The sequence below is a fragment of the Pyxicephalus adspersus genome, chromosome Z, assembly GCF_032062135.1.
Source record: "Pyxicephalus adspersus chromosome Z, UCB_Pads_2.0, whole genome shotgun sequence".
NCBI lineage: Eukaryota > Metazoa > Chordata > Amphibia > Anura > Pyxicephalidae > Pyxicephalus > Pyxicephalus adspersus.
In genome coordinates, this window is record NC_092871.1 from 44728128 (window position 1) to 44750584 (window position 22457).

Below are 22457 nucleotides of genomic sequence, written 5' to 3' on the forward strand. Positions count from 1 at the left end.
TAATAGGGGAAAAAAATTCTTCCTGATTCCATGTGGCAATCGGATGATCCCAGGATCAATGGTCACTGTTATCTAATGTACTAGACAGTTAACTTCTGCAGGTATAGTTTAAAAAGGTAGATCCATTTAATGGGTACATTTCCACATTGAACGTTGATGTCTTTTGACCTATTGCATCAACCTTTAGGATGTGTTAATTTTGGGCCTAAGATATGGTACTTTCTTGTGATATTCTTCTATGTTTACTATGAAACTATTTCTTATTATTTTTTCCTATTTGGAAGTATGATATGTTGAGGTTATGTTTGTTATTTTTCACTGTTTGCAATAAAAAAAATGTAATAAAATATTGTTAAAAGATCAGCATTTTTTTAAGAATGTATTTCTTAACAGAAAGAAAGCCTCTTGTAATGGTTGGAACTATAGAGGCCTGGTTTGAGATCCCGCAGCACACAAAATGAATTTTATAGGAAACATTATTAAAACATGATTTAGGTCTGCAATTTACATCAATGTTTGTACTTTCTCTAAACACAGGCATACTTTTTGGCACTCACCATTACTAAACATTTCATCATCTGTCAACTGTCCGTCTTTGGCATAAAGAACTCCAAACTTGAAATTCACAGAACCCTAGTAGAAACAGGAAAAAGGAACAGAAGAGGAAAATAAGTGTGTGTGTGTGTGTGTGTAAAAGATACAGAGTGTGTGTGTAAAAGATACAGAGCGAGGGATACAGAAAGTAGGAGAAGAAAAAAGTAAGCGGTGGCAGAGAAGGGTGGATAGAGAGCAAGATGATAAGAAGGACATAAGGATAAGAAGGAATAATATTAGGAAAAAACAAAGCAAAAGTAGAGGTTAGAAAAAAAGTGGAGGGGTGAAGGAGACAGAGGAGAAGGGAAGAAAGAAGAACAGAGAATACAATTTTTAATTATGTGTAAAGGTCACACAGTGAACTATTTATCTTTAAAGTATCTCTTCCATTAAATAGGAAAAAAGATTCTCACAGGACTGTGAGAAAACACCACTTATTACTCACATTTACAAAACAGTACAATACTCGTATTGCCTACAATATAATCTTTACTTGTTATTTAACAATTTTTTTTAAAATAGTTTTATTGAGGTTAACCAGTGGTAAACATAGATACATACAATTCTGCCGACAATAAGGAAGTAAAGTGTTGCAACATTTCCAAAAGCATTTGAGATAATCTACATTTATTTACAATACCAGAATCATAAAGATGTGTCAAGGTACTCCAGTACAATATATATCATTTATGCATTTTCAGTAATGAAAGAACTAGGCATAATCAATCCTCATATATTAATAGGGGAGTCATTTGCCGGTACTCTTTCAAGAAACCATGTAGTGTGGCGGAAACAATTGTATAAATTTCGTCTTGTTAGCTATATTTAGTGTGTCAAAATAACTCTCCCATGTTTCAAAGAAAATTTGAGTTTTGGATTTTTTGTGTAAGGCAGCTTCTGTCCATTCCATTCTAAATAATTCATGTAGTTTAGTCATAAACACATTGTTGCAGGAGTAGAGACCAGCCAACAATACATTCTACAGAATGGTTTTCTTAGCTACAAATGAGAGTAAGAGCACTAATCGCTTTGTTCTCCTGGCAAACAGACACCTTGCATCTCCACCAAACCAAAAACTACCCATTCTGGGGTGAAGGGTATGTAATTTTTTTATTTTTTTATTTTGTGTTTTTGAAGGAACCAACAGTACATACAGATACATCATTAAAGCCCTATACAAAAGGTGAAGCATTACATAGGAGAGACAGTTACAGAGCATAGTGATACATTTCACTACTTCATTTGTAAAGAAAACATCATTGTGCAGTCTATAAGGAAATGAAACATCCTATGGAGAACAGCTTCCAAAAAACATAGGTCGAGCTCAATCTGAGTACCATTGGTCACCAGTTTTTTGTAGTTAATAAGTGGAGGCAGAGAAAGAAGAAATAAAAAGAAAGAGAAAATATAGAGTAGAAAAGAATAAGATAGAGTAGAGAAGAGGGTGGGGTGGGGGAGTGAGTCAGGTAAAGTGGGGGGGGGGGGGGGGGGGGGTAGGAAGAAAAGGAAGGTAAGAAACAGAAAAAAGAAGGAAGATGGGAAAGAAGGAGAAAACAAGGTAGAAAAGAAAGAAAGAACAGAGAAAGGGAAAGGAGGAAAGGAAGAAATGAATGAAGTAACAAAAGTAAGAAAGAAAGGAAGGAAGGAAAGGAAGTAAGGAAGAAAAGAAGGGAAAGCAAGGTAGAGGAGAAGAAGGAAGAACGGAAGGAAAGAAAGGAAGGACGGAGAGCAAGGTAGAAGGGGGAAGATAAAAGAGGCAGGGAGATAAAGAAAAAAAGGAGGAAAAAGAAAGGAGGAAGGGAAGGCAATGAAGAAGAAAAAGGAAGCAAGAAGAGAAAGAAAGGAGTAATGGAAAGAAGGGAAAGGATGGAAAGAAGCAATGTATCTTGCTCCTCCTTGTTTATGGGAGTTTCTAGGTTCATATAGTGAAGCAATCTTGAGAACATAGTTTGTTTTGCAGAGTAAGGTATATAACACATCATACAAAGTGCAGGCTTGTGAAGAATGTAATAAATAACACATTTTTCAAAGTCTAGCAATGCAAGGCAATATATAGAGTACACCAATGAAGCAGAGTGGACTAAGTGACAGCACAGCATGCAGATTCTTGCATTTCAGGGTATTTACCATGCCACATTGTTTACTGAATGTGAAATGTCCAGCACACTTTAAATGGTGAGGAGTGTATGTAATATACAGCACAGTAAAGCAGGGCAAAGTGTGTAACATACAGCTCAGTGTATGGAATAGAGCCATGTGGTGTGAAATGTATGTAAGTTTAGTTTAAGTAACATACTACATTCCTTTACAGTTCTCTCCTTTCAATGGTAAAATATATTAGAGTCACAAAGGAAGCCAGGGATAGAATTGTCTCCTCTAGGAGCTGGGATTATAGGTTTCAATAAATATTAGATAAATAAATAATGTTCAGTGGATGTTATATATACCAGGTCCCACTCTGTAATCTGAATAGTGACGTATCCCTTGGTCTCAAGTCTAGAATATTATATTTGTACTGGCTTAGGGGCTAAATGCCTCCATGGGGTCATGGAAGTTACCATAAAGCACAAGAAGGAAGCACCCCTTCCCCCATTCATGGTAACTATATAAGTGAAATAGTATTTGAGATGTCCATCAGTCGGGCCAGATATAAATAAGGTTTGATAAGGTTCCTCAGTTCTCTAAATTCTCGGCTATCAAACGGAAGATATTTTATATAATCAGATCATCTTTTAAGATAAACGCAAAGTGCAAACCTTACTATGACCTTTAAAAACTCTTTATAGGTTCTGTTTTCAAGTGGACTCTTTCATTTTGTTTTATTAAATCAACTTCATTACCGACAGCTAAGTAATTGCCACTTTGCTGTAACGATAGAAATGCCACATTACCATTCTTTCCATTGGTGCCATTATAAGCTACCCAATGCGCTTTCCTCTGGGCAAGAAAAAGATAAATCAGCTTCAATAAAAGGGGAATGTAAAACTAAATTTAAAGTGGAACCTCAGCCAAACAGCTAAATACTTTGCCGACTATACCCATACAGCAAAGAATCCACCGTCTGACTGCTTTTACAATAGGCGGTCACCAAAAATGGGTTGCCATACAATAAAAACTCGACAAGCTTTTTTTTCTTACAAGCACAGTTACTTAAACATTTATGTGTCCTGTCGTATACATCTTCATTTTCTCTCGTTCAGTTAAAAACACATTTAGCTGTCTTTAATTCCGCTCTTTGCAGCGTTACTTGAATTCCTCGCTGCTTATTATGGAAGGTAAAGCTCGCGGCGGGAGACGTATTTACTTACATCTTTCATGCAGTTTGTTGAGAAAGGTGCTGCTTGGGGATAACGTCAAACCAAGTGTTTTTGAATAAGATCAATAGCAAGTAGGTTTACCCGACATACTTGATATTCTTGCAATGTATTAAACCTTCCAACTAGAAAACAGATTACATACAGCATATGGTCGCCGACAAGAATTCTGTACTGTTTTATCCACGTATTGTTTCCAAAACACAAATACAAAAGAGTTACAAAATATTTGCTATATGCGACGACTAAGAATGAGGTTCGAGGTTTTCTTTGGTTGGATCCGGGGTTTACATATTTAAGGTTTATCTTGGATATGCCCGTATAGCGCAAGGGACCTAGACTGGAGGATGGAGTAGTCTAATATAGTCTGCCAAACATTTAAAGTCATCCCAGTAAAACCAGGTGCGTACCGGCCCACTAGGAGACTTACCCCTTGATGTCATAAGCTCCTCTAGAAATTGTATATCATTAACCCTGGAAATCCACTGCTGTATAGTAGGAGGAGTAGTTTGCTTCCATAATGGTGGGATACATGCTTTGGCTGCATTTAATAGGTGGCGCAGCAATAAGGTTTTATAGCTTTTCCTCGACAATGTTGACACAATGTCACAAAGCGAGCTCTGGTTTTTTAGCAATGTAGACTTCTGTGAGTCTCAGAACAATCTCTGTTACTCCAGACCAGAACAAGTTCAGGGCAGGACAGCTCAGAAGATGTGTAACAAGGTACTAGTGTGTTGCCCGCATCTCTAGCACTGTGGGTTTATATTTGGGTACATTTTTGTCAAACGGTCTGGGATCCTATACCATCTTGTCAGCAATTTGTAATTCTCTTGGTACCGGTTACTAACCGAGGCCTTGTGTTCATAGTGTAGCATAGAGTCCTTTTGTTCATGGGTAAATTGAATAATAAGATCTCTCTCCCATTTAGTTATAAAATAAGGGTCAGGACTATCGTGGGGTTCCAACTGTAGTTTATATACATATGAAAGGACACCCCTCAATGGGTCTCCAGACATACATAAACTCTCTACTGGAGCAAGAGGGCGGCAAAACTCTGGTGCTGGTGGGAGCGAGGAGACAAAGTGCCGAAACTGCACCCTTCTCCACACATCCAAACAGGGAAGGGAGAGGTCCATTGGGATTTGTTCAATCTTACCCCAACTATTGGAAAGTAAGAAATGGGCCACCCTATAAGTATCGTTTTCTATCCAGACCTTAAAAATCAGGTCTTTCCTGCTAGTCTGAAATTTAGGGTGCCCCAATATAAGGGACATCAGGGAGGGGAATGTCACAATCCCTTCAGCACGAAAATATTTGGTTACCACTCTATACGTCTCCCCTATCAAACAGTGTCGGCGGAGAGCTGCACAGTCTTCCGACTGAGTCCATGCTGCTACACTTAGGAATATGGGGGAGATGGAGTCCTCAAGTCTTACCCACCCTTTAAAGCTACCATATCTGCACCAGTCCACTAATCGAGTTAGATGGACTGCCTTATGGTACAGGATAAGGTCAGGAAAAGCCAATCCTCCCTTGTTCTTTGGCAAACGAAGGAGGATTTTGTTTAAACGGGGAGAATCAGTGTTCCAGACAAATCTTAGGAAATCAGATCGGAATTCATTCAGTATATATGGGGGAATATGTACTGACAGAGTTTGAAGTAGAAAGAGGAGACATGGCATAATATTCATTTTAGAATATTACAAGAATATTACAATGGCCAAACCACGAAAAAGCCTGTTGGCGCCAGCGCTGGAGGTCTCTGTGTATTGTATTAAGGAGAGGCATGAAATTTAGTTCAACTACCCTACTCACATCAGCCGGGATATTAGTACCCAGATACCGAATAAAACCCTTAGCCCATTTAAAAGAAAAAGAGGGGGACAAAATATTTCTTAGTTCCTTGGGCAATTGAATATCCAATATTTCGGACTTTTGAAGATTTATCTTGTAATCAGAAAATTGGGCGTAGTGACGTAGTTATTTTAGAAGATTGGGGATTGTTATTTGGGGAGTAGTAATATAAAAAAGGAGGTCATCTGCGTATGCAGCTACTTTGTGATCAGTAGGTCCCACTTTTATTCCTTTAATATCTGTGTTATTATGAATGTGGCCCTAATAGAGGTTCAAACAGCAAAACAAAGTGTAGTGGAGACAGCGGGCATCCTTGTCTTGTGCCACTGGCGATAGAGAATGGACTGGATAAAATACCATTGACTCTTACTGAGGCGGTGGGGTTGCGGTATAAGGCCTGTATCCAGTCAAAAAGACGAATAGGGGTGAATCAAATTCAATGTTCCTGTGGTGTTATCTCTTACCTCCCTAAAAGGAAGAAACCCACTTTGGTCAGAGTGTATGAGGTTCTGGAATATAGGTGTCAGTCTACGCGCTAAGATACTAGAAAACATCGCAATTTAACAGCGATATCGGTCTGTAGCTTGCACAAGTATTAGCATCCTTATCAGGCTTAAGTATAATTGTTATATGGGCAGAGGATAAGTCGGCCGGTAAGGGGTGTTCTGGTGAGAGAGCATTAAATGCAGTCAAAAAAAGGGCGTATCAGTTGAGGCAGAAATAGCTTGTAATAGGCCCGGAGCCTTTCCCGTGGGTGCATTGGTGAGAGCCGCCTGTAGTTCTGTATGGCTAATGGAAGCATCAAGTGCACCCAGACTTCCGCCGGGATCTTAGAGATACCGGAGGTACGCAAGTAGTCCTAAATACTCGCAACCACAGAGGCCGACGGGCAGGCATTTGAACCTTCTCTAATAATATATAGCTTCGAGTAAAAATCCTTAAAGGCTTCAGCTATATCCCGGGAATGATGAAGCAGAGTCCCTGAGCTTGAGTGCACACAGGGTACAAATGCACAAGCCCCTTTTGTCCTTATTGCCCGTGCTAAAGCACTCCCACATTTATTGCTATATTCATAAAAGTAGGCTCTACATTTATCAAGCTGAGACCTAGCCTTGGAGCAGCACAATAAATTAATCTTCTCTCTTAAGGCCTGTAACTGGGCCTCCTCCCAGTATTAAAACCCCCTCAGCAAATGAGTCAGCAATATCGAGGAACTCCTCCAGATAGGATATTTGATTTGTGTTAGGGAGGTATAGATTAACCAGGGTGAACAACTTGGTGTTTATTGTCCCTTTTACTAATAGGTATCTGCCCTCAGGATCAGCCTGTAAGGCAACCAGAGACCAGGGGAGGGATTTATCAATTAGAATACTGACCCCCTTAACTTAGAGTCTGAGAAAGAGCCATGATATGCTGTTTAAAAGCGGCGATTTTTGAAGAAGGGTATTTTGTCATGTCGGAAGTGTGTTTCCTGCACAAAGGCTACTTGACATCTAAGATGATTGAGGGCATTTAGGACTACGGAATGTTTAGTTGGAGAATTTAAACCTTTTGCATTAATGGAGGAGATTTTAAGCGTCATGTGTGCTAGGTTTTAAGGCCTGCGCTATCAGGCAATTCCACAGCAAAAAAAAAAAAAAAATAGGGAAATAGGGATTCCTGGGGTTGGGGTGGGGGGGGTGGGATAAAGTAATTCAGTGGGAAAAAAGGGGGGGGGGGGGGAGATAAGGGAAAGTAGACCAAATGAGATTCAGAAAGTAGGAAAGAGAAGAAATCGGCAGCACCCCGACTTATAGTGGGGGCTCGCTAAGGCAACGTTACTTCAAGTAAATCACAGACTCCTTACTCACCAGGTGAAGGAGTAAAAACTAGTGGAGGAAGTGATGCGCAATGTAGGTATGCTACCACTCACATCCACAGGGTATGTAATTCAGCGAGTTTCTGTGAATATAATGAACTTGCTTCCAAAATCGTTTAATAACTGGGCATTCCCAGAAGTTGTGGTAAAGGGTTGCCACAGGGGCTCCACACTTAAAGCAAGTATTACTGAGGAGTCATTAACCTAGTGTCCAATGGATTATGCCAGTCTTGTGGAGCCAACAGTCTGGCTACTCTTGCTGGATACATACACCTTTACTTGAATTAGTAAGAAAATACTCTCCGCCATAAAAGGGAATATTTTCTTTACTTCTGGAAAGAAGTAGGCCTTGTGGCTTTTTGGGTCAATTAGCAATGTAACAGAGGTGAGACGTTTGCTGGCTCAAGTTAACAGTTAAGAGAAATACCCAGGTGTAAATTCACTATTTCCTGACAGTGGGAGAGATACAAAGAAGTGTGAGCATTGAGCGATTATGATTTTTGCAAAAAGTGTCATAGTTAACACTGAGAAAATAATAAAGGGTTATTTTGTATCTCCTCCGGCAGTAGTTCCTTATGGGTATGTAGGATGGCCATAGGGTTCCAGGGGGATATAATAAGAAGTCTATCTGTAGATTTGTGTAAAAAGATGTTCCGTGTATCCAATCTTTTAAAATTAGCAGCAACGCTGCTTAGTTGTACAGGGCCACATCTAGCACATTCAGCCCACCATTTTTCGTAGTGCGACTAGCTACAGCATGTTTACTACCCCAAATAAACGATCAGAACAAAACATTTTTTTGTTTTGGATCCTGGGTTAGTGAGAAAATTGGAAGAGTCTGGAACAGGAATAACAACCCAGGGAAAGTAGTCATTTTAATTAACGCCATTCGACCCATGAAAGAGAGTGTAAGGGAAGCTGTTTTGAAATCTTTTTTCATTGATCGAGTAGCTTGTGAAAAATAGTATAGAGTTTCGCAGGATTTTTAGGAATCAGTACTCCCAAGTATCTATATTTCAATGTTTTATTAAAGTTTTCATATAAAAAATAACAAGTCAATTACAATGGTATCATTAGGCATTCCCTTTCATTTATACATTAAGTCATTTGCATATTGAAAAGCAGTACATATAAACCGGGAATGAAAAAGGTAACATCAGAAATCATAGGTATAACAGTGCTGAAACCAACCTCGTGTCCTAAGCATAGGACAAAACAAACAAAGCACTTAAGACAAAGGGAGGGAACATAAGACAAAGGAGACAACAAACAAACAAACAAGAAGATATAGGAGAGAAAGGGGGGGAAAGAGGAAGTGCAAACAAGGATTCTAGTCGGTTTTCCAAGCCCAAAATCAATTTTACATAACGTGCTAGCTATAAACTGTTGAAAGAAATCCACGGTTCCCAAGTATCATCAAATTTATCCAACGAATTCTTTAGAGTATGAGTCAGTCTATCATTCACCATAATCCAATTTAATTTGGTGATGATGGGATCCAAAGGTGTCAAGGACGATTTCCATGCCTTAGCCAATGAGATCCTTCCCGCCAGTAAAATTAACCTGACCAATTTCTTTGTGGGTTTAGGCAGGGCCACAGCAATCTTCTTGAACAGGGCCGCCTCCACTGTACCGCAAATCTCTTGATTTAAAATTCTAGATATCAACCTAAATACTTCGTCCCAAAACCTTCTCGCAATCGGACATGACCACCAAATATGTAGCATGGAACCTCTGACATCACAGCCTCGAAAACACTGAGGAGCTGCGGATGGAAACATCTTTGCTAATCTAGCCGGGGTGAGGTACCACCTAAGTACCACCTTATAGTTAGCCTCCACCACAGCGGAATTCAAAGATATCCTGGAAAGCGAGTATATCATATCCCACCACTCTTCTAATTCCCAGGTGGTGCCCAGCTCAGATTCCCAGTCTAGCATATATTGCAGTTTAGTGGTAGGGGCAAATAGGGCTGAGTATATGACAGAGATTTGTCCACTCGTGGAGTCTAGGGAAGAAAATGTGCTTTCGAACGGGGAAGATCCCATAGGTCTCGGGGCCTGTCCAATTATCGAATTAATAAATGAGATCAATTGTCTATAGCGAAAATATTCCGTGAAAGGAATTTCAAATTTGCTGGTTAAGTAGTCCCATGTGAAGATTGCCCGGACATCTATTAAATCCTTCACCCTTCGAAAGCCTTTAGAGATCCACCAATCAAAGTCAACCGGTCGTTGGCCCGGCGGGAAGTCCGGATTATTCCAGAGTGGGTTTATGTCTGGAGGACAGAGTCGGATGGTCACTGAATTTGCTCCAAAGCTAAATGGAGTGAGATAAAGCCGGGCATTTTATTGATCCCCTCGGGCCCTTCCTGCGCCACATAAGGGATTCTATAGCGCCCAGAAAATCATTCTGGTTCTCTATCTCAACCCATTGAGGTCGGGCTTCTTGCAATGTACTCAGCGAGAATTGTGCCACTTGAGCCGCCACATAATAGTATTTCAAGTGCGGTACTCCCAGTTCTCCCATGCGTTTAGAAGCAAATAGGGTTTCTTTTCGAATTCTGGCCTTTTGTCCTGCCCAGATAAACCTCATTACTCTAGATTGAAGGAGAGCTATCTCCTTCATAGGAACCTGAACAGGAATGGTGCGAAATAAATAAAGCAGTCTGGGGAGCAGATTCATTTTAACCGCAGCTATGCGTCCCACCCACGAAGGAGGGGAAAGAGACCAGCGCCTGAGGTCCGCGTAAAGTTTTCTAAACAGAGGTGCATAGTTAAATTTGTAAAGTGGACTATATGTAGGGGTCAACTGAATGCCTAAATATTGAATAGAGTCTTTATGCCAGCTGAAGTCAAATTTGTCCTGAATCACTGCCAACGTTCCCGTGGTGATATTTATGTTGAGGGCCTGAGACTTAGCATTATTGACCCGTAGGCCTGAGCACTGCGCGAAATCATCTAGGAGTTCCAGAAGATTGGGTAAAGTAGTAATTGGCGAAGTAATAAACACCAAAATATCGTCAGCAAATAGGGCACATTTATGTTCAACCTGACCACAGTGAATGCCCTTGATGTTAGGGTGCATTCGCATAGCTATTGCCAGAGGTTCAAACGCCAGGGCAAATAAAAGAGGCGAGAGAGGACATCCCTGTCTGGTCCCCCTTTTATTAGGGAGTGTTTTATAAAAAAAACCTCCCAATGATATTTTCGCTTCTGGGGTGTCATAAAGCGCAAATAACAAACTTGTAAAGTGGGCCCCAAAGTTCATCCTGGAAAGAACCTGAAATAGGTATCTCCATGATAAACTGTCGAAAGCCTTTTGGAGATCCAATGAAAGCAACAAACCTTGACGTGGAAGAAATCCGTCCCAGCTAGAGTTAACTACTGATATTAAGTCAATAGCCCTTCTTGTTTGGTCTGGAGCCTGTCTATGTTGCATAAAACCCACTTGATCTGGGTGGACATATGTGCCTAAAAATGAGCCCAGTCGGGTCGCCATAATCTTTGTCATAATTTTTAGATCGCAATTTACCAAGAAAATGGGCCGGCAGTTGGTTATCTCAGAGGCATCTTTTCCCGGTTTGGGAATCACACTAATAAATGCTCTATTGGCATCGCCCAACGAGAAGTTTCCTTCCCGTAGATAATTAAAGTAACCGATCAGATGCGGCGCCAGTACCGGGCTGAATGTTTTATAGTACAAGTTGGAAAAACCATCCAGACCGGGCGAGCTACCCAATTTAATAACTTTTAGAGCCCCATTCAGTTCCTCAATTGTGAACGGACGTTCCATAATAGCTTTATGTTTAGGATGCAGCTTGGGGAGTTCAATCCTGTCAATAACTTCCTCGGAGCTGTATAGTCGACCATAAAAGTCTTCAAAGGCAGCCAATATTTTTTCAGGGTTCTGAGATAACTTAACCTCCTTGATCTTAATTTTAGGAAGGGCATGGGACCTAGGTCTAGGGTTAAGCTTATTAACCAATAGGCTGCCTGGTTTGTCGCTCCATAAGAAAAATTTATGAGATGCCCAGTGTATTGATTTCTCTGCCCTAGTCGTTAGGAGCAAATTAAGGTCAGTGCGTTTGGCCTCCAGTTGGGATTTCAATCCCAAAAGGGGGGTGGCCTTGTGTTGTTGCTGCAAACTGATATTCTCGGAGATCGGTGTCAATCAATTTATTAGGTGCCTTTTTGCGTGAAGTCCCTATCTTGATCAATTCCGCCTGGATATAAGCTTTATGGGCTTCCCAGTTAATCGCTGGGGAGGTCTCGCTTGCCACAATTATTTGAAAATAGCCAGTTAGAAGTGAATCTATTTCCCCTTTTACCAATGTATCCGACACAAAACTTTCATTAAATCTCCAGCGAAATCCGACCTGAGGCCGGCTAAAGCCCGTCAGATAAAAAGCTAAGGGATCATGATCGGACCAAGGGGTTGACAAGATACGGGTCCCAAGTACATTGGGGATCATGATAGACTGGACATGATCAATACGGGAGTATTGGTTTTGGGCTGCTGAAAAAAAAGTATAGTCCCTAACCGATGGATTCATCTCCCGCCAACAGTCTATGAGATCATATTTTCTCAACAAAAGCGAAAAGTCATGACTTTTTCTGGGAGGGTCCCTATATCTGCTTAATTTAGATTTATCTAAAATATGATCCCAAACCAAATTAGAGTCACCTAACAAAACAAGAGAGCCCTTCACTTTGGGCCAAATCTCATTCAGAAAAGCACGGAAAAAAGTTAGTTGACCCCTTTGGGTGCAAAGAACGATATTACTGTAATGAGCTGCGATCCCACATAACCAACCACCAACAGGAATCTGCCCCCTGGGTCCCTAAACACCTCCTGAGGTGGGAAATTCAAACTTTTTCGAAAACACAAACGAACCCCACATTTTTTCCTATCTGAGTTTGCATGATAAAAGATTGGATAATTTTTATGAAAGTACCTTGGAGCCGTGTGTTTTTGGAGAAGTGTGTTTCCTGTAAAGCTAATATGTCCACCTTCAAGTGGTTATAGTAGTGAAATGCTTTTGGCTTCTTGATAGGGGAATAAAGGCCTTGAACATTATGGGAAAGCAATGTTAGTTTTGTAGGAATTGGATTTACTATAGGGGGTTCAGTCATCACGACTATATGTAACCGTTAGCTTCATGTTTACACTTCCTCTTAGGGTGAGGAGAGCCGTGGAAAAACCATGGGGGTACCAGAATAAAGAAAAGCACACAAAATACAAATACCAAACAAAGGACAAACAAAGAACAACCAAACCGCACATCAATAAATGTTGTTGTAAACCAAGGAGGATCGGGTCCCTCCCCGACCCCGGGATCCACCCGATCCCAGACCACGGGAGGAAGCCTCACCACCCGTGCCCCTAGGAGCTTGAAAAAACTCCATCTCGTCAGGGAGAATCTGGTCAGATCAGGACAAATAAATAAGACCCGAACCAGAATCCCTGTTGGTTGAGGGCATGTGTGACCCCCCCAGAACCCATAGCCCACCAAAATATAATTACTAAGACATGTGTTCCCGTCAAACCCAGATTGTCAAAACAGTCAATACAGCAACCTTAAGAAATCACATGTTTGATGATGGCTCGGTAGCCACTGAGAGTATAGCAGAAAAAAAAAAAAAAGACCTAGGACAATGTTAAGCAATACCCATAAAAATAACGCCCACCATTGAATTATAGTAATAAAGAGTGACCTAAAGATAAATCAAAAAATCCCAAGAACCTGAAGCTCTGTAGAGACTACAAAAAAAAGAGAACAACAAGTTATAGATAATAGAGCAACAGCTTATCGACTACCAAAATAATGTACTCAAGTCTTTGCCAGGAATACAAAAACAGCATGAAAAGCTTAGCAAAAATTCCGCAAAAAGCAATGAAGAAGTAGTCATCAAAAAAATAGAGTAGAAAATAAAAACCTGTTACAGGATAGCGTCCCATCGACAAATTCAAGGCGTCTTCTGAGAGTGTTTCCCAGATGTCTTAGTTGTGTTCCATAGCGGATGCAAAGATGTAGGAGCTTCTTTATTTGGCGTATGGTGGGCATCCGCCTTCCAGATGAGTTCCAATTCTTTAAGGAGTTGTTCACCCTCTGCAAAAGATAAAGAGAAACTCTTTCCCTGAAGCTGAAAGATCAATTTTAAAGGGAAAGCCAGCCGATATTTGATCTTGTGATTGATTAAAACTTGTAATAGGGGTTTAAGCGCCCTCCTGCGTTGAATAGTAAATGGCATATTTTCAGTGAAGATTTGTATCGGATGGCCTTCCATCTCAATGTGATCCATGCCCCTGGTTACTTTCAACAGGGCTTCTTTCGTAGTAAAGTAGTGAGGCTTGACGATTACATCTCTGGGTGGGCCATCCTGCCTAGGCGCCACTAGAGCCCTGTGCGCCCTGACAATTACAAAGTGTGATTCTGGTAAGTCAGGTAGGAGATCTTGCAGGAAACGCCGCACAGACTCTGTAACATCTTTCACTGATTCAGGGAAGCCCCTGATCCTAAAATTATTTCTCCGAGACCTGTTTTCCAAATCATCAAGCCTAAGCTGCAAGTCCTCAATCCGATCATGTAAGACAGAAATTTCCTTGGAATTTTGGTTAACTTGTGTCACCGTTTCATCCACTTTTTTCTCAAAAATATAAATTCTGGTGCCCAGATTCTGTAGATCTTGGCGCAATTCAGATGTAATAGTCACAGTGACCTTGGCCAATTCTGTTTATAACAATTCAGCCAATTAAGGTACAATCTACTCTCCGCCAAAGGAGGGTCGGAGGAGGGTGATGAGGCTATGGGGTCCTGTATCAGACCCCTAAATCTGGACCCATTCGCAGGGGTCCTCTCCCTGTACAGGCCCAGAGCCCTGCATCACAGGCAGGGGCAGTGATGAGGGGGGGGGCTGGGAGACAAAAATGCAGGGGGAATCCTGCGTGTCTTGAACGCTGGCTGGTGAGGAATGGGGAGAACTCCCTTCCCACCCCTTGTCCACTGGTCCTCCAGCTGTACCTGTGGGTGAATTCTGCTCCTTCTCCATTAATGCAGAGCCTGCAGCCACGTGCATGTCCCGGGGAGCAGCCATCTTGGAAGCCGGCAGCTGGGACTGTGAGCGGGGATTGCGGTCTTTTGACTTAATCCCCGACTTGCCAACCATTTTCAACGGCAGGGGAGAGAGCCCTTGTGTCCAGAGCCTGTGCTGTGTGTAGGTAGCGTGGCTGCCGAATGCAGCTACCGTAGGAGCCTGCACAGGATCCGGGGGGTGCCGCGTCGTCTACTGAGGTCCTCCATAGACGGCGGCGCATGCGCACTCCCTCCCAAGTATCTAAAATGGGACTTTGCCCATTGAAATAGAAATAAGGAGCTCCAGCTTGGTTTATGTTTGGGAAAAAGGAAAAGGGCCACCAATATATCGACCTTTATATCCTGATATTTTTTTTTAATTCTTTTGGGTTTGCAATAAATAACAAAATGTCATCCGGTTATTTTCATTTCCGTAGATCCAAACTTTATGTCAGAGAATCTGGAGTCTGCCTCTAATATACGCAATTATAGATCCAATGCAAGATTAAATAATAATGGAGACAGGGGGCAACCCTGTCTCGTTCCCCTATGCAAAGCAATAAGCTGTGAGAGCTGATTGTTTACTATAAGGTGCGTAGTGGGATGGTTGTACAGAAAATTTGTCTAAGTTTAAAACCATGTGCCAAATTGACTATGGTCAAGCAACGCATGTAAATAGGGCCAGAGTATCTTATCAAATGCTTTTTCCGCGTCAAGACCCAGGAGCACATGTGGTCGCAGCAATGGCCGTTCTTATCCCTATCGAAATATGACGGTTTTTAAGGAATCCCAGTTAGTGATTAGTCAACAGGGTAGGTAGCATGGGTTGTAATCGACCCACCATATTTTTTGTCATGACCTTGTAGTCAGTGTTAAGAAGAGCAATTGGTCTATAAGTGGAGGGGCATTTCATGTCCTTAAAAGGCTTAGATATTAGTGAGGTGTGGGCTTGAGCAAAATTTGGAAAAGATATTTGATTGTCTAAAATGCCATTGTAAATTCTCAGCAGTAAGGGGGAGAGGTACGATTCCAATGGCTTAACAAAATTCAGCTAGTAGTTCATCCGGGCCTGGGGTTTTACTTAGTGGAAGGGCTTTAAAATCCCTTGCAATCTCCTCAATCTGTACCAGAGCATTTAACTGCTCTTATTGGGCTACTGACAGGGTTGGTAAGTCTATGCGTTGTAAAAATGCTGCCATGTCAGCCTCCGCTGGGGAATGTGCGGAATAAATTTGTATGTAGTAAGTTTCAAAAATGCAGAGAATTTCTGCTTGTTTGTGACATTTGGCACCAAAGTTATCCCTTAGAGTATGTTTAGGTTTTTGAGGCGACGTTTAGGTTTTTGAGGTGACGGCACTTGGCTAATAGTGAGCCTGTTTTATTCCTCCAGCAGTAAAATGTATATTTAGTATTGCGTGCATTAGGTAAGGCATTGGCATGTACAGTAAATGGTTGTCTAAGACCATTGCAGCTTGCAGCCAGGTTCTTCTAGTAGAATCTGTGGGGTTCAAGGGTCAAAAAAATCAATGCCAGAGAAGGTCTTGTATACCTTACCCAACAGGAGTATTCCTTTGTCCTCCCGGGGTCTAAGAGTGACAGTGATTCCATGAAATTGTGCAGGAGATGCGAACGGGGGGCTGACTGTATTTCTGATCTATCCACGCCAGGGTAACAATTTTGTTTTCAAGACAATATTAATACATTAAACAAGTTTGCAACCAGGTTGTAAAACAACACACGGCTGTCCACAATGACCACACTATCATAACAAGTATGAAGATTGGAACCTGAATGCATGTTTTCTCCAGATCAGAGACCCATACTTCAGCCTACATATTTCCCTCATGACATGTTCCCTTTAATCAGGCTGCTTTCAGTAAAATGTTTGGCACCCTGACATAGTTTTAGTCATAGTCATTTCTAAGCTTTCACAGTGCTTTGATGCACTGTTGACATTGTGATTTACAAAAAAATCCTGTTTGAAGTTTCTAGAACCATGCATATTCTAGTAGTAGTTGCAGTTTATGGTAACATGCGTGTTCAACAGGACTAATATGAATATTCTGCGCGAATATAGCCTAAGAAGTGTACTCTTTGTTAATAAATAAATTAAGTCAAACTTCCTATCAGCAGGTTCTTCCAATGATAAATAATTAGAAAACCAAAAAAAGGCAAAGCATATCTTACCTCCTGCTCCTCTAAAACCAGCAGATCCTACAAAGAGAAAATACAAGCAGCTCTAAGAACATGGCAAGCAAAAGTACCTTCAGCTGATCTGCATAAATTATATGGTTGGTGATACGCTTATGAACAATCATGGAGAGGAGAGTCCCCAACAATCGGACAAATAACACTACTGGATAAATATATGTGTATATATTTGTGTGTGAGTATTCCACAGTATTCTCATGTAAGTGACAAAAAGAAATTGATGCTGTTTTACAAAGAAATATTGCAGACAGAGACATGTAATACAATCATATGCTTCGTGAACACCGACATTTGCATGAAGTTTTCCTGCAAAATGACAGCATTACACTGGCTTACCTTCTGAATCTCTGGATTAAGAATCTCACGAGGACTCTTCTCAAACCTATCCAGGTTCATGGCACTGAAACAAAAATATTTGTATAGTTAGCACCCCATATTTAGAGAGTCAGATATATTACACACTAACTTGACACGCAATAATGGCATTTACCTTAATATAGATTTCACCGATAATGTTTTTGTTGGGCTATATGGAAGGCAGATTTTCTGTGTACCCTGATAAACAGAATAAAGCACATTAGACCTTTAACAAAATGATTAATTACTGGACAGCAAGGCTTTCATATCAAATGTGGAACAATTTCTAGTCATTGCTGTGCAGAACATGTCTAGTTTGTTCCCTTGTCACAATACATGGCTTTTTCAGCTTCCAGTGATGTAAATCTGCCCGCAGAGGATAGAATCTCCTTTACATTTTTTTTTCTTACATTTATCAACAGCTATGTAGTGTAAAGGTAAACCTAAACAATGCATTTAATATGTATGCAATCAAGTAACCCCCCAGATTGTACTATCTTATTAGAAGTGTGTGGTTTGGTTCTCAAAGTGTTACAAGAGATGTGTATTATGTCAGAAGTTGAAGTCACGGGATGGCCTCTTTGCCAGGTGATGAATCTGCATGAATTAGTTAACAAGTACAGCAGGTACACATATAGTATTTTGCTAACAGAAAACCAGGTCCATCAAGCCTTCATGTGTACTGTCTCTCTGAGCAGACAGAAGGTTGTACAGAGCCAAATATACAGGGATAACAATCAGTCTTTGTCAAAATTTCTCACACCAGGGCTAACAGCAGTTGCAAATGTCATGAGACTCTGGACTTTCTCCCAGTACATATATTACATTACATCATTAATAGAAAAAAAAGAGCTGACAATTTGCCTTGTGTTAGGCATCAGTGATAAAAAACCATTGGTTGTCTACTTACTGTTTTCCGCCATAAGATTGCGCGGTACTGCGGTACACGCTGGTTATTTTGGTCGGATAGGACCACCGATAAGAAAAATGGGTTTCGTTCTGCATCGGTGCCTATGTAGTTCTGGTGCACTGTTTAAGAACATGAAAGCATGACAAGTAAACAATTTTAATGGACTGGATTTTTTTATCCCATAATCTATATATATATATAAAATTGGATGTATGTGTGTATGTATGTATGTGTGTATGTTCCACCATCACTCGAAAACGCATGGAGACATTTTAACCAAATTTGTCATACATATGACTGAGACTCATGTGAGTGGACCAGTCATCTTTGTACAGCGCTGTGCTATATGTCAGAACTATATCTGGATGTGTATATGTCATCACTGGGAAATGCATGGAGACATTTCAACCAAACTTGCTATGTTCCGCCATCACTCCGAAATGCATAGAGACATTTAAACCAAACTTGCTGGACATATGACACCGCTGATCTTTGTACAGCGCTGTGGTATATGTCAGAGGTATATAAATAAATAATAATAGTGTGTGACTGTGGGGGGACATTAGAGTGTCAGCTCCTCTGTACAGAGACTGATAGGCCTAGCTCAGTGTTTCAATGTACAGCACTATAGTATATGTCAGGGCAATATAAATCTATATAATATAAAATTGTATGTATGTATGTATGTATGTGTGCGTGTGTGAGTATGTTCCACCATCACTCGAAAATGAATGAAGACATTTCAACCAAACTTGCTATACATATGACTGAGACTCATGTGAGTGCACCAGTCATCTTTGTACAGCGCTGTGCTATATGTCAGAGCTATATTTGGATGTATGTATGTATGTGTGTATGTCATCACTCGGAAATGCATGGAGACATTTCAACCAAACTTGCTAGACATATGACTCAGACTAATGTGAGTGCACCGCTGATCTTTGTACAGTGCTGTGGTATATGTCAGAGGTATATTTGCATGTATGTATGTATGAATGTATGTATGTATTTCTCAGTGACAGTGTGCCTTTTACCTATATTTTGACATACTTTTTTTGGACTCTTTTACACATTCCTGACCTCTAATAATGCCTTTTCCTTCATAATATAAGATTGCAAAAAAATTAAATACCCTGGCAACGCCGGGTAATCAGCTAGTATTTATCTAAAGAACATTATACGGTACTATAATCTGCAGTCATGTGATTAGTCCTTAGGCTGATGACTCTATCAGGCCTATGTGCATACACTGCATAGTAATATTACTAAATAAATATATATTTTTTTGGTATTCTGCTGGTAAAGAAGGACACACCTTTCCCGAGGAAATATTTGAAGTACCATCGCGTGTGGTACTCAGGATTTTCCAGATGTACATCTGTTCTCCTCCATATACCCGGCGTGTATTCTGTATTCTGTAGCACACAAAAAACATACATCAGAATGGGAGAGCACATGATGTATAGTGAGGTGATACAGGTCTGTCCATAACCAAAGCAATGTAGATATTTATATAGAACAGGGGTGTCAAACTCTAGCCGGAGGACCAAATCTGGCCTGCAACCTCCTTTATTTTGGCCCAAAAGGAATCCTAAATATGAATTGCAGCTGGCCCGCCACTGCACTGAAATAGCGCCACTACTACAATTCATTTTCGTCTATGGACCAGCGGCCTCTCTGCCTATTCATGGCCCTGCATTGGACTGTTTTATAGACGCAAGTAATGCCAGAAATAGTAGTAGCGGCATCACTAGCATCCAGAGACCAGCAGCCTCTCTGCATATGCATTGGACTGTTTTATAGACACAGGGAATTGTAATAGCGGTGCTATTTCAGTTTCAAGTTTGGCCTGCAACTTTGTCTAAGTTTTTAATTTTGGCCCACTGTGTATTTGAGTTTGAGACCCCCGATATAGAATATATACTAGGGCTGTCCAACTCCAGTCCTCTAGCGCCAAAATCCAAACACATTTTTTGTATTGTTCTGAAACACACCAGTATATGACGTCAGGAAAAGTTAAGAAAGAAAATGATTCTGTTCATGATTCTGCCAGTGTATGTGGTTCTCAAGGATTGCAGTTGGATACCCCTATTATTAACAGAGCAATATAAACAATGACAGACAATGTAAACTGAACAATACTAGATACTAGTGACAACAACTATAAAGAAGACAATGTAAGCAATATGGATGATATAAAGTAGCACATACAAGTGCTTTAGACTTGGATGACTCAATGATGTTTCAGGCACTAATAATAATAATATTAATAAAATTAAACAAGATTTATATAGCACCAACATATTACGCAGCGCTGTACAATAAATAGGGGCACTTAAGGCACTAGGTGACTTAGAATGATAAATCATCTTCCAAAATGAAGAGCGTCTGTCTCCCTGATGTACAGCAGTACATCTGTTTCCTTCTAATGCACTCACAAACATAAAAATGTCACTTCACTAATTTCCCTGCCCTAATGGATTTACATCACAAACATTACAATTCTGGGATATCAAAAGAGGAAGATGAAACAGAGGCTGAACAAGACAATTTATTGGTCTATTTCATCTCTCTGGCAGTTTTCCTCAATTCAAAGAGCATTACCGGACACCAACATTAACGTCAGTGAAATTACAGGAAGGTGATCCATCTATAGCCTTATCCACACAGTCATAAAATGTCCAGAAGACTGAATTATATGTTACTCTTATAAATAGTTGGACGCCAAACAGATAAAAAAAACTTTGAATGCAGTATATGGTGAAAACCTTTTTTGTATTTTTAAACACAGCTAGTAAGTATCTAAATTTTAATAAATTGTATCCAATTATAATCCAACAGCAGCAACTAGCCTGAAAAAGGAAGGGTCAGCATTAGGAGATAATCAGGTGCTTTGCATATACAAAGGCTCTTTTCAGACAACCAGCATTAGGTAGCAGACATACACAGGGGAGGAATGGAAAGAAATAATGACATGAAGACTAATTGAAATATATGACAGAACAATAAAAAACTTGGAAGGAGAGTATATCCTAAGTTTTTTTTCCCCATACAATGCACTGACCACAATAGATTCATGTTGCTTCTGTGGAGCTTAACATTACTCTGTGACTTTGATCCCATGTCCTACCCATGGTGAGTTAAAGGATTGGGTAATCCTAATTGGTTTCATTTGAATGATATACCCAATATTTTTTGATGTCCTACAATTTTCGTGAGGAAGGGAAATCTGCAAAACACAACCAAATGCAAGTGGGACTAAATCTGATAGTTTTATGTACTACAATTGTTTCACAAATTGTGTTGTAATTTTCATGTATTTTAATGTCAAATAAATTAACGTTTTAACGGTGATTTGAGGTTTAAAGAAATTGGTCTACTAAGTTGTGCAAAGTAAAATAAAGTTTTTTTTTTAGTAAATAAATATGCTTCGCATACACATACTACATGTGCTGACAAACTGAAGAGAACAGATGTGATAGCGGGTTGTTTAACTGCAGCAGAGAAAAGTAATCAGTTATCAGGATGACTCTGCTGTCTGGTTGGGCTTTGTATGTCTCAGAAATGGGTTTACAATAATCCAAATCCTTTGCCAAGGTAAACCTCTCCCATACAGTTTTATGTGTTTTCATTGTACATTCAGTTCCTTGCCTGCAGTTCAGCCTTACATTTTATGCACAATGCTAAGTGAAGTAATTATCAATATGAACAGTGGAGAAGGCAGGGGAAGGCAATCGTAACAACAACAGACAGGACAACAGTAAAAAAAGGTGGACAGAAAGCTTTGCCAAAGCCATATAGACAGAATTCAAAGAGCCAATCACAGGGCTTGTGTGAGCAAGAAAAACAAAAAGAAAAAATTCAGCAAAACAGAATGTACACCTTAATTAAATATCACCTTAAATATCAGATTAATAATCACTGAGAGAAATACTCATTTCCAGGACCCATATGCAGCTGTCATGGCAGAAGAAAATTATAATCAAACAAAAAGTTCAAATAACAGGCTACTTACCATACACCCATGATAGCTGTCCATCATTCTATTTGATATTTGTTTTTATATAATATAGAAGAAATGGAATGATGTCTATTGCCAACCTACCTCGTCTGATGATCCGTTCTCCACCCGGAATCGACCTGCTCTCTGGATGGCTCCATCTGCATCACTGGAGATCAGCTGGCAGGATAAAGTTAAAAATAATGTGAGTTAAAGGGGATAAAGAGTAAATTAAACTACTAGCAGTCTGCAATACAATTACAGTCTTTAAAGAAAAAGTGTCC

The 22457-nt window shown here is 40.2% G+C and overlaps 1 protein-coding gene across 3 annotated transcripts in view; it reads right to left on the reverse strand.

The window, feature by feature from the left end:
* Nucleotides 1–22457, reverse strand: part of GARNL3 (GTPase activating Rap/RanGAP domain like 3) — a 140321-nt gene that overhangs the window by 26733 nt on the left and 91131 nt on the right. For all 3 annotated transcript variants that reach the window (XM_072431882.1, XM_072431880.1, XM_072431881.1), the window contains 7 exons: nt 22279–22353; nt 19489–19588; nt 18174–18292; nt 17397–17461; nt 17243–17306; nt 16883–16909; nt 558–633 (listed from right to left, as the gene is read on the reverse strand). In XM_072431882.1, coding sequence (XP_072287983.1) covers nt 558–633; nt 16883–16909; nt 17243–17306; nt 17397–17461; nt 18174–18292; nt 19489–19588; nt 22279–22353 — 526 coding nt within the window. The remainder of the gene's footprint in view (nt 1–557; nt 634–16882; nt 16910–17242; nt 17307–17396; nt 17462–18173; nt 18293–19488; nt 19589–22278; nt 22354–22457) is intronic.